The sequence below is a fragment of the Athene noctua genome, chromosome 5 (assembly GCF_965140245.1).
Source record: "Athene noctua chromosome 5, bAthNoc1.hap1.1, whole genome shotgun sequence".
NCBI classification, from domain to species: Eukaryota; Metazoa; Chordata; class Aves; order Strigiformes; family Strigidae; genus Athene; species Athene noctua.
The window spans coordinates 5,451,421-5,463,883 of NC_134041.1; the positions used below are offsets into that span (position 1 = coordinate 5,451,421).

The 12,463-nt window shown below is 40.1% G+C and overlaps 1 protein-coding gene across 8 annotated transcripts in view; it reads left to right on the plus strand.

Annotated features, from left to right (window-relative positions):
* Positions 1–12,463, plus strand: part of DAB1 (DAB adaptor protein 1) — a 474,659-nt gene that overhangs the window by 446,095 nt on the left and 16,101 nt on the right. For 6 of the 8 annotated variants that reach the window (XM_074906113.1, XM_074906114.1, XM_074906115.1 and 3 more), the window contains 3 exons: positions 6,263–6,319; positions 9,194–9,256; positions 10,389–10,497. In XM_074906113.1, coding sequence (XP_074762214.1) covers positions 6,263–6,319; positions 9,194–9,256; positions 10,389–10,497 — 229 coding nt within the window. The remainder of the gene's footprint in view (positions 1–6,262; positions 6,320–9,193; positions 9,257–10,388; positions 10,498–12,463) is intronic. The other 2 variants (XM_074906123.1, XM_074906117.1) reach the window with 1 other exon arrangement.

Consider the following 12,463-nt stretch of genomic DNA (forward strand, 5'->3'; position numbering starts at 1 on the left):
CAAAAAGATGCTAACTTGAGTTCAGAGGCTGATTTCCAACAATCCAGGGGATTGGATGTTAGAATTAATCCATTGTTAATATATAGACCATTTAAGATATGAATCTTAATCTGGATAGTTTCTGAACACTGAAAATATGCCCATGCAAACTTGTGGTTTCATTCTATTCATAATTTTATATCTAGCATGTCAAATAGTGTATTTTAATAATGTAGGAATACTGTTTCACAGGTGAGAATAAAATGTCTCGGTTTAATTGTTCTTTTTTTGGTCATATTGATATTGTTGGCCATATCTTGAGCTCTTTCTAATCTGTAGGAGTTGTCCTGTTAAGAGTCTTTCCATTCCTGCATTTGTAATACCATTCCCTGAATGTGATCCTAAACCCTGCAACTCCAGCGGAATGTTTACATGCTATCAAAGCACTGACTTTACTTCATAGTGCAATCCTTTAGGATTTGGGGACATAACCCCATAGCATGGGAAAGCTATAATCCAGCAGCATTGCCCTTGATCAGTTTTTTACTCTCTCTGTACTGTACAAACACCAAGAGACAAGGAAGCAAAAGCTGCAGGTTTTGCCCTGGTGACACAGTTATCTTGTTGGATATAGATGACATGGGTGTTAGTATGGCAGTTTAGATTTGTAATTATAATACAGAACTTAGGCAAGATAAATAAATAATAAATGTTTCAGTTGGCCCCTTACGGTTATGCAGCCTGTTAGGTTACATGTCTAATGGCTTCACGTGTATTTCCATTCCCAGACTTACCTGGATTCCTATATGTTTTCTGGTTAACACTCTCTCCCTTTTGATATTGTCCAAAGTGGAGCAAAGAGAGTGTAGCTGAACCCTAAGTGTAGCTTATTGATACTGCTACATATAGTGAATTTTTGTCTTTTATGCAATATGACTGATGCAGACTCTATCTGATAGCAGCTGATGTATTAAGTTGACAGCTGCACGTTGTATTGATTCATTACATTTTTATTTGCTTGGAGCCCTGCAGCTTGTAGTAGTTTGCTAAAACATTTATTTACGCACAATCTGCTTTCTGAGTAGTGAAGTTTGTCGCTTTACCTAGTCAGTATCACTGTATGCATTAAATGATATCAGTTGCACAATTTGGTGTTTGTTTGCAACTTAAAGGGAATACAGTTCTGGGGAAAGTGCTGTGTGTATTTTGCATCAGTTTGAGGAGAAGCTTTTGTAAATTTTTGCCAAATCATTCGCTGCTATCCTACGTTATTAATTACAGAAGTACACAGGTCTTGGCTTTTTTTGCCTGCTGAAATTCAGGAGACTTCAAGCTTTTGAAAGCACCATGGGGATGCAGTATTCAGTAATGAAGATAGAAATAACTTGTACAGCTTTCCCCATCTGAGCTCTTACTGTGTCCTGTGTCACCGTCCTCACTCCTATTCTCCCCAGGGAGAACTGGTGGAGCTACACACTGGGAACAAAAGGTGCATAACTTCCAGACATAGATCTTTAGGCCAGAAGTGCCACAGATGCCAGTGAATGTATCTGGCAATTACTCCAAATACAAACCTGACTAAGGCTGACACACTAAACCAGCCAGCAGCTCATCGTTGGTCCCTGAATTTCCTGCTCAGACTGGAGTACTCAGACCCTTACTCATGCTGACATTAAAGTGGGTGCAGACTGGCTTTTGCCACTATATCAGCTGAAGTGTTTAGTTCTTCCCCTTTGTTTCCAGTTTTCTGTTGAATAGAAAAATAGATTTCATTGTAATATCTTTGCGTTGCATCAGCCACATGCAATAAATTGCACATATTTGTAAAGGTACTTAATTCTAAAGCCAGACTTGTGTTTCTAGAAGACAGATGCCAGGGCCTGTTAGTCCATAGTAAATGTAAATTACAGCAGCTTTTGTAGCTTGCCTCAACATTTTGAAAGCCCCAGTGTTTAGTTCAACAATGTAGTGATATTTCTGGACCTGCAGCATTTCTTTTAAGTATGTGTGATGTGACCAGCGTATGCCGTGGTGTATGCCCTGGTGTATAGCACACTCTGAACCCACTGCATGGGGTCTGGAGAAGATACGGAGGAGGTGACCGTGTGGCTGGGACCTTTGTACCAGCATCCTCTGTGCTCTGGGAAGTTGAATTACCTTGGGTGTTGAGTTGCCTTGAAAGCAGCATGGGTCGGGCTCTAAGCTAGTCACTCTTTTGGAATCTTGATTTATTAGAGTCTGACAGAGAAAAGTGGTAATTGAGGCATTTTAAATACCATTTCCTATAAGAGTAAATACTTACAGTACACAGGGAATTCAGAATGAAGTTCCCTTCAAATGAAGAGAAAATAAACACGTGAGTAAGCACGTATGTGTTGATCAGATGAAGAGATCCTTAATTTAAAGGAAGCTATTGAGCAACATTGAAGCAATTCACTCAAACACTCCTCAACAATCTATTATATCAATTAACCTTAACCATCCCACCTCTTTAGCTGCACAGGGTTGACTAACAGCATTTTTAACCAGCACATCCAGCACTTCCCAGTGAAGAAGCAAAGGAAACTGGACAGTTGATGAATGTGATGAAGCTCAAGGCTACCCTGTAGTTGGGGACGTCACACCAAAGCCAGTACTTGGGTTTATTACTTCAGATCGAAATACAGAGGAGAAGAATTACCTGAAGAAGAGTGCTTCTGACAAGTAAGACTTACCCTCTGAAACGGAAAAGAGAAACTTTAAACAGGAGAGTGCCTGTGTCCAACAGGATTCTGAGCACTGGGCTTGAACCCTGTGTAAGTGATGGATGCCCAAATGCATGTATTTTGGATAAAAATCAATCCGTGTAGTTTTATTGCAGCCCATGTTGCTGGCATGACCTGTACTGCTTGGGAATCACTCTAAATGTTCACAGCAGCCTTACTACTAAAAGGCTGTGCTCAGCTATACCTGAGTAAATCTGGGTTGATGGTAGCATTGTGGCTGCCATTGCCTCTGTAACTGGGAAAGATTGTGGCATTTGATCATCTCTAGGATCTATAGGAGGCTGAAGATTGAAAAGGCATTGACAATTTTTTCTTCACACATATTCTTCAATGTATTCTCTCTAATTAGGAAGTAATTGAGCAATTCTTTGTCGAGTTATCACTCTACTTCATTAATCCAACAGTAGTTTTACAGGAAAACAATATGTTTGTTGGATGTTTTCAGTGTGTCTCAACCAACTAGATGTGGTTTGACTGATGCTTGGTTTAGTCTCAATTCTGACATGCTCCTTTGTTATAATTCTAATTGTTTTTTAGAATTAATTGTAGTTAATTAGCAAGCTGCTTGCAACTCAGAGCTCATAGCATATCAACACTTGTATAAGGTTGTGCAAATAAGTGGAGCTTTGCTTAACTAAAATAATGATTCGAACCATCAGAAAAAATTATTTGACATAGCCAAAATATTTACATTTTCAACTACAATAAGAACAAAAATAGTTTGACTAACCGTTTGTCATTAGATTTCCAGCGTAAAATACATGTTAGAAAAAGGGAATTGGAAATGCAGAGTACCAGTGTGGTTGGATGATCTCTCTTTCATCTACTGGGCTGAGTGGTATGGCACTTACCCTGAATGCAGGAAACCAAGTTTAAATCCCTCTGCTGTCTTAAAAGATTTGAATAACTAATATGCAGCGCAAAGGTTAATTACTAATTGCTGGTTATTTGCTCTGTTTACTATCCTTCATACTCTTACTTGCTGAGCTCTGTATCAGAGTACAAGTTAATTACTGTGTATTTCTTTCACGCTTTTTAAGTGCCATCTTTGCTTCATTCTCAGAGATTTCAGAACCCCATTTTATAGGACGCTACTTTTATCACCTTGTTCACAAAAGTATAGCAAGATTAAGTCCATGTAGATCCCTTGCCATTGGTGAAACCACACTGAGTAACAGAAGTTGAATATTCTGTCTTGTTATGTATCTAGGAGTGAAAGAAGTAAGGTGCTTCACACTCCTGAGTGCAAGAGGCCTGTCTTAAATTTCCCTTTTAAAATCAGAACTTACGTTGCTTACAAAGATGCTTTTAGAATATTTGTCAATCAGAGGGAATACTGTAGTGGAGATGCTCGGTTTTGGTTCAGGGTTATGAAAGCTGCAGTTTACTTATCTCTCATCATTGCCTCTGTACGCTTGGTTTTTCTCCAGCTCTTGGTTAATACGTTTTTCTTTAGTGAATAGTGGAAAGTGTCACGAGGAATTTCATTACTGGCTGGAGTGGTTTAAAAAGCTTGCTGGTGCTTTAAGAAGCCAGATTTACATATTTCATGTTTAAAAGATTTACAATATGTCTCACATGCCTGTATAGAAAGATGGAGCTTTCATTATAGGTTTAATGTCACCGTGATACAAGGATTAATACTCTTTCCTCCGCCTCGGTCTGCACAGCTGGTCGCAAGTGAGTGGTGTGTTCCTGGTTGACTAAGCTGAGGGGGTGTTTTCATATTCGAGGAGATGCATTTTTGAATAATTAAAGCACGCTTTTACATCACTCTGTGGACAAATCCACAGACTGCAACCCTAGAGAAAGATCAAGGACTGGAGCATCTTTCCAGGCTTCTGGTTCTTTTCTGTCATGCACTGGGGAAGGAGGGAGAGGATTGTTGACTTTAATTGTGAAGGTTAAGCGCTTTGTATCGAAAAGCCAAATCAGAGGAAGGCTCGAAGGGCCAAGTTCTGCCCTCGGTAGCTGTGTTGCAGCCTCGGCACGGTCACCATTGCAGGCTGTTCCACGCTCTAATAGCCAGGGATATTTCACCCTTAGGAAGTGTCTCCTCACCGGTGTGTGATGCAGAACACGAGCTAATGGAAGATGCCGCTCAAGTGCTACATGATAATTGGGCACTTGGGGACGTGCCGTGACATGTTGGGCAAATGTTTTCTGCAAGGTCCCGCTGTAGCACAGGTGGGAATTTCTAATGGTCCGTTGAACGCTGCGCACATGTTTCCTCCGTGCTGAGACATGGTTATTTCTCAGCTGGTTTCACGGAGCGATCGGTGTGCTTGGGGGCAGGATCTGCTTCAGAGCGATGCGACCTGCATCCCTGGGTGCTGGAGGATGGGGGGGTTAAATGAGGGGGCTGTCAGAACAAAAAGTGATTAACTACTGGCCAAAACTAGGCCCTCCTGAAGGTGTAAACCCATCTGGTTTCATTTTAAGAATATTTTCAAGGTCTGTGGAGTTCTTTGAATAAATGGACACAGCTTTTTTCACACTTTCTTTACCTGGGGCTGGGGGAACACACTGTCAGCTCCAAGAAGGTGCAGGACTGGGTCCTTTTCCTGTTTGTCCATGATGGCGTTTTCTTCCTTTTACCTTCAGCTTTTGCCAGTCTGGTTTTTTTTCCTTCAGATCTGTCATGAGATATGACAGGAGGGGAAAAAAAAAAACATTGTAGGCTGTTTCTGAGTTTTTTAAACTTCATTTTAAGATGGCATGGGATTACTGGCTGGTAACTTGTATGAAGCTTCTCAGTCATCTAAAATTGGATTTTTGATAACTGGCTGTTATGTTTGTTTCTTAAGAAATAAAGTCTCCAACACTGCAAGAAATGTTATCTGAAATTTAGCGTTCTGAGGGCACTGAAGTGGTAATTTGTGTTAAATATGTAGATGAATATAGATTTGTATGCATGTGCGGGCAGTAGACTCCCACATATATTCACACACACACAAACTATGGATTTAAATATAGCTTCAATTGACTTGTAAGTATTTTCTTTAATTACTGTGGGAAGAAAATATTCATCTTAAATATGTTTACATTGATGTTATAGTTCTCCTAGTTAAGAGGAAGCTGTGTTTTTCTGCAAATACTTGCTTTTAGAGCTTTTGTTGTCCAAAACTCAAATTTTTTTCCCCTGAGGTTGTTAAGTCCTTTCCTTCACCAAGCCAATGAAAAGTTCTATAATGTAAGCAGGATCAGAGCTCACTGAGTATGCTTATTGCTGGATTAATAAATATCTGGGAAAATAAGTAGTCATGATGCAAGTGGTAAAATTGCCTTATATACCAGCAGATGAGATTTAGCACAAAGTGCATGTTTGCCCCACATCCCAGCAGCATTCAAACTCACTGTTTTGACTGCGTGATTTCATATCTGTGCTCACTGCAAGATGGAAAGGGTTTTCATTTCAATACTGAAGTCAATAATTATGGAGGTTATCATTTTCATGCTCAGAAATTCATGTCATTTTCATAAATCATTCATTTCATTTCATAAATCATGCTTTACAGCTGCAGAATGGAAACTTATTGCTGGACATTGATGAAAATCTTGTTTCAGTCACTCAGGTAAGGTTGTGACACTAAAAATGTTTTAAGGAAATATAGATGAAATCTTCTATAGAAATAGTACAATTTGAAAATGTTCAGCTTGGGATTAACTTCACTGGAACGAAGCTAATATCAGATGTGAATAATTTAAAAAAGCGTAATGGGTAAAATCAGTTCTGTAGTGACAGTGAAATCACAAAAATAAAAGATAGCTATTTGGTGTCCAGAATCTCATATGCTGCAAGTGGATAAAACTACGTCTGTGTCAGAGAAGATGCATTCGTTTATTCAGACTGAGAAATGGGTTTTAGAAAAAAAGTCAGGTCCAGAATCCAGATCTGAACCATTTGGGACTTTACAATCCCACCTCCAAGTGTTGTTTTTCAAAGCTGTCTCTAGTAAGTAACTGGGGAAGTTGTTTTCCCACTAAATTTCTGTTTACATTCTCTCATGTAGTTCTGTAGCTCCTCTTGCACAGAAGGTTGCTGTTCTCTAATAAATAATTCCCCTGCAAATATATTTATTTTTCTTGGGGAATATTGTGAATGAGGGCTTATTACAACAAATAGTGGAGTTGGCTTTCCTATCACGCTCTCCAGCTGCCTGTTTAGAAGTCCATCCGCAGAGTTTCTCTTATGAGCTTTAACAGAATTATATCTGCGAAGAGTTTCCAAAGATTCATCACCTTTGAAGCACTCTGAAAAGTATTATTATTCCCATTTTATGGGGGTATTGAGGCATAGAGATCTGAGTTGCCACCTTTCAAATACATACCATATAATTCTGAGTTCAAAGTATACTCTCTGTCTGTTTTCAGTATTGATAGAAAACATATAATATTTTTTCCACCAAATATGAGTAACTTTACAGACACTTCCTCTTGGTTTGTGTAACCATGTGTGCCCTGCCCTTTCACATCCCCTCTGGCTTGCTCTCCTTCCTCACCAGGGATGGAAGCGCTGGGGGGGAGCCTTTGCTTATGGCCTCCTTGAAAGCACACAAGCCATTTTTTAGCAAGCCAGAGAGGAGAAAACCGTGAAAAGCTCACCAGTGATGCAGGAAAAGGGCAGATTTAGGGGTGGTGCTGGACAAGCAATTTGGAGAGATGAGAAGAAAGTGGCTTTTTCAGTGATTCGGTGTCACCTGGCATCTCTGGAGTCAGTAGCGCCTACTGGAGGCTTGAAACAATTTCCAGATGAGTGCTGCTGTTACCATTATTCCAACTTTTCTGGACATTTTAACAGTGCTGGCCTGCTGTGTTTGCACACACTGCAGAAGTCACTTATGGGCTTTTTGTTGCAGAAGCTCCTTTTAGCAGTATTTTAGTGACATACACTGGAATCAGTGTACCCTGAAGAAAACATGGAGTTTCTTCTTTCTTCCTTCTTCCATTTCCGCACAGATACTTAGAAGGATATATAAGCCTGTAAGAAGAAAATATATTGTCATAGCACTAGCGCAACATGATCTATTTAATATAAGACATGATGTGAGAAAATGTGAAATAATTCATCCCTAGGTATATCGTTAGACATAAAGCTGAGAATCATCCAAGCCGCTAGACAAATTCCAGGTCTAAGTGATTGTAGCGTTGCTTTTATGTATGGGAATAGAGATTGGGTTGCAAAAATGCATAAACCTTTGAAATTATTATATTTTGAATGATAGTCTTATTTCTTAAAGGATTATTTATAATAGAAGGTTGAGAGTGGAAAAAAATTTTAGGGAGATTTTGCTCCTTTGGTAGGTTGCAAAGACTGTGTGGTTAATGTCCACTAAGTGGCTGCCTTTGCAAGGCAAGACTCAACTGAAATTCAAACTTATATATGTGATAGGAGGCCGCAAGGTTTTATGTGCCTAAACTGGGGTGGAGATTCGAAGAACTGAATTATGATTCGCAATAAATCTCATTTATAATGAGAGTTGTGGCTTCCCACATGTGTGGGTGTGATTGAGTACGACAAAGGGAAGAAGGAAAGCCAGTAAGCAAAAGAAAGGTAGTGGGAATGGAGTAGTCCTTGAGTTCCCATCAAAAAACTCCAGAATAGCCACCCTGATAAGAATGGTAGGTGGGTTTTAGGTTTCCTGCAGAGCTAGAAAGGGATCCATGCTTTACCATCCCTGGACTCCAACTAAACTAATTTGCAGATGGGTGGAAGAGAATAATTTTGCACCAGAACGTGTGAAGGAGCTTTGTACAGCCACTCAAGGTGCTCCTTATTATGAAAGTGCTTCTTCTCTTCTGGTCCAGTTGAGTGAGACCTGTATGGGTGACCTATTTTGAGATAACTGAAGGACACCCTGAGAAAACATTTCTAGCATGAGTTAAATGTGGAGCTACAAACTTAAAATAACCCAGTTGTGCATCCTCCTTCAAGTCCAGTTATTCAGGTCACACCTGTCCCATGGGCAAGGGGAAATCAGGCAGCACTTTAGAAGCCCTTCCCTTCTGTGTCCTTCTGTCATTTCCACAGTCTGCTACTGTGTTTTAAGACCTTGAAATGGGGGTTTAGAAAAGGAGCCAGGGAAAAGGACTGGCCATAAATCATGCTTGGTGCTCCCTGATGTTAAGGGCAGAGAAGTAACGCATCCAGTCCCATTTTGGATAGTTTTTTCATGCTTTATTCATTTTTTTTATGGTGGAGAATTCCTTACAGAATCATTTTATAGGATCAGCTGCTGGCTATTTGGGTTCATCAGCAATATCAAAATCCCACAGCTTGAACTCATGTGCTTCCTCCATATGGGACTTGACATTGGAAGCCTACACAGCTTTGGGGGGAATTTATATTGCTAGCTGCTACTAGTTAACTTTCCAAGTTGTAAGTAGTTAACTCACAATTTCTTCTCCTCAGAAGATAAATGGAAATGTGGCTTTTTTTCTCCTTACAGGCTGTTACCCAACTAGAGCTTTTTGGGGACATGTCCACTCCTCCTGACGTAACCTCTCCCCCAGTGAGTACCCCGGGAAACTGAACTCTGCATTTTTTTACATGCTATTTTCAACACATTTATTGAGCACATTTACAATTCAGGTCATCAGCCATTCCAGGAGGGAGAATTTCAAAGTAGTTTTTATGTTGCAAGAAAATAAACATAAAGCAAATTGAATGTGGAGTCACTGCTTCGTGATGATGTGCAAAAATATCTTCCATTTTTATTTCTCTGATATAGGGCTAGGTGTCACGTAAGATATAACCTGAGCTGCAGATCTCCTTCCCTGGTGTTTATCAGAGGTGCATGCTTCACTGCACTCTGTCTCTCCACTGCACTGCAGGAAGATCCAGTTACAGCCTCATATATCATGTCTCCTTGGTTCCACCAAGCACATATCCCAGAACTGCTGTTAAAGAAAGGAAGACAAAGCAGTAGAGAGAGGGCTGAATGTGTTTTGAGGGCAAAGAAAATTTTCTCAACATGCATTTCCGTGTCATAAAATGGAGACATGATTTTTTTTTCCTACAAAGTTTTTGAACCTTGTGTTAAGCTGTAGGGGAGTATGAATACACGCTGAAAATTGAGGCGCTGTGAAGTCGGGAGCCTCAGATCTCCAAGGTATTCTGGAGCATGTCTGGGACTAGATGTCAAAAGTCCTGTCTCCTCTTCCTTAGCTTGCTCAATTGGATTGTGTTTCTTCTTTAATGTAGGCCTATGGTTCTGGTCCTGTCGATTAACTGGAGGAAGCATATTTGTTCACTTTTCCATAAATCCTACAGATGCTTCATTTGCCTTTAATGTTTCTTATGTTAGTGCTTCTACTGGTTGTCACCTGACACCTAGAACCACAAGTGTGTATGTTCTGGAGAAAGAAATGATGTCAATATTTTGCGTGTGATATATTTCAGGCAAATTTGATTTCGATTTTTAAATCTTGTACAAACTCTCTCATTTTCTTTCTTTTTTTTTCCTGTCTCCAGCAAATTCAAATACTCTCATTTTCTATTGCTTCTTTCCTTCTACATATTTCTATCATTTTTTCTTTTCTCTTTCTTCCCTCCACACCTGTATTTTTAGAGTTACAGATGTCGTGACAGCAAAGTATGTGACATAGAAGTCATCACTGTATTTTATTCCTTTCTTCTTGCAGACTCCTGCTACTCCAGGTGATGCCTTTATCCCATCTTCATCCCAGTCACTTCCTGCTAGTACAGACATGTTTGGTTCTGTACCTTTCAGCACTGCTGCCGTACCCTCAGGTAAGAAATCTACTGGAAATAGAAGCTCGACTCAAGTTTGGTGATCAGTTCTCAGCTCTGGTTTGCATTTCAGTACTCTAATTAATGAATTTAGTACACTGGAAGTGGGGAAGGATTTTGAGGACAGTGCTACAGGGCAAGGCAAAACAAATCTTTAACAAGCGGGGAATACATTATTTTGAATTTGCCCACATTTTTTTTAAAACAAGTCAAAAAAGTCACTGGGAGCTCCACCATAGTTCAGCCATCTGGATAACAGCCTAGGTACGGTAGCAAGAGACAAAAAAGCATTTAGTTTAGCTTTGCCTTTTATTGCGATAGCAATGGATATCCTGTGCTGTCTCCAGTAAATAGAGAATGAGACTTGGAGAACTTGATTGCATTTCAAAGGTATTTCACTTGGTCAAATCCTGATATTTCCTTTAGACTCTTCTGTGTTCCTCAAAGTGCTCAAAATTCACAAGCTGTGTAGCATTCTGCACCGACATGCAAGGCTTGTGGTTTTGACTGCTGATCTCTCCCTGGGATACTCGGAGCGCTACAAGAGCAGCGCCCTCAGCTCCACTTAGGATAAAAAAGGAGGAGGAGGATTGCCTTGAATCATTCAACAGTGACTTTCTAATTGGTTAACTCCTCTGATGGGCTGCGTTGCAGCATCAGATTAGTCGCCGCATCTCAGAAAGGTTACGCTGATGGTGAAGTGTTTAGGGATGATGTGAGATGAAAACCTTTGCTGCTTGGATAAGGTTACAGTGGGGGCAGGATAAAAGGACGTCTGGAGAATCCATCATAGCCATCTACTGAAATAGATATGTATCTGAGTTACTGTTCCCTTCATCACTCGTTAATTTGGTCTTTCAAAGTTCAGTTTCTATTTTTTCATTTCATTATATTTTGGGCTTTTCCTATTACGATTTCACAACGACCCTTACATTTAGCATTACAAAACAGCCTAGAAATAAAGCAAAGAGGAAAAGGTACAGGAGGACTCAGAAAAACACTCAGGTTAGAAACAAGAGTTTTAAAGCTGTGACAGTATTAATAGTAAAAGAGGTTACATATTGTAAAGATTAGTAGTAAATCATTAATTTAAATGTGAAACAGCACATCTGTAAAACAATACTTCTCTCAGTGGAACATAATTGTAGGACATGGTTTAATTTTTAACATTTTTTAACAGTAGTTTTAGTTTCAGATTTTTTTTTTCCTTGCAGATAGAAAAGCACCTGATCATATAATTCCTACACAGTCAAACTCTTGGTAGCTTGAAAGGAGGTTTCAAGTCTAACAGGAAGCAATTATAATTTTAGTTGTAATCTTTAATTTCCTCTCCAAGTAGAGGGGATTTATGCTAGCATAATACTTGAAGCAGTTTATTATTATTAGGTATGTAGTACAGCAGAAGCTCAGGACCTTTTTGATGTTCCCAAGTAACTGGGTAATAACCAAATGTGGGTTTTTTTAATCTGAATTCATCTGGGATCTCTCTTTTTATTAGAGTCACTTGTTTTGCTCTTCAGAGTCCCAACAGTTTGAACTGTAGATGTGTCAGAAGAGATGGCACAGAGTCTTTCTCTTGCAAGAAGGTGGCACTGTCATTAGAGGGCCCTTGAGCTGTCATCTAAAGGTGCTTCCCTGTAACGCAGAGACAGTCTTGTAGCTGTGCCGTTGGCTGATGTTGGCGGGTCACTCTCTCCAAGAATAAAAGCAAAAATGATGAGGAACTGCAGCAAAACTATGCAGAGGGGAGGGAGTCCTGGGTGTCCTCTTCCTTCCCTCTGCTTGCTCTGGCTGCTCATTTTTTAGCAGCATCGGGGCTGCTGTGAAAGGATGAGCTCCATCCCAGCCTGACCCAGTGCATCATGTTCCATCCCAGAGAGCATCGCTCCGAGAGGAGCAGAACAGGCAGAGGTGAAAGGCAGTGGATGAGGTAGTCAGGGGAGCAGGAAGAGCCTGAAGAACCCAG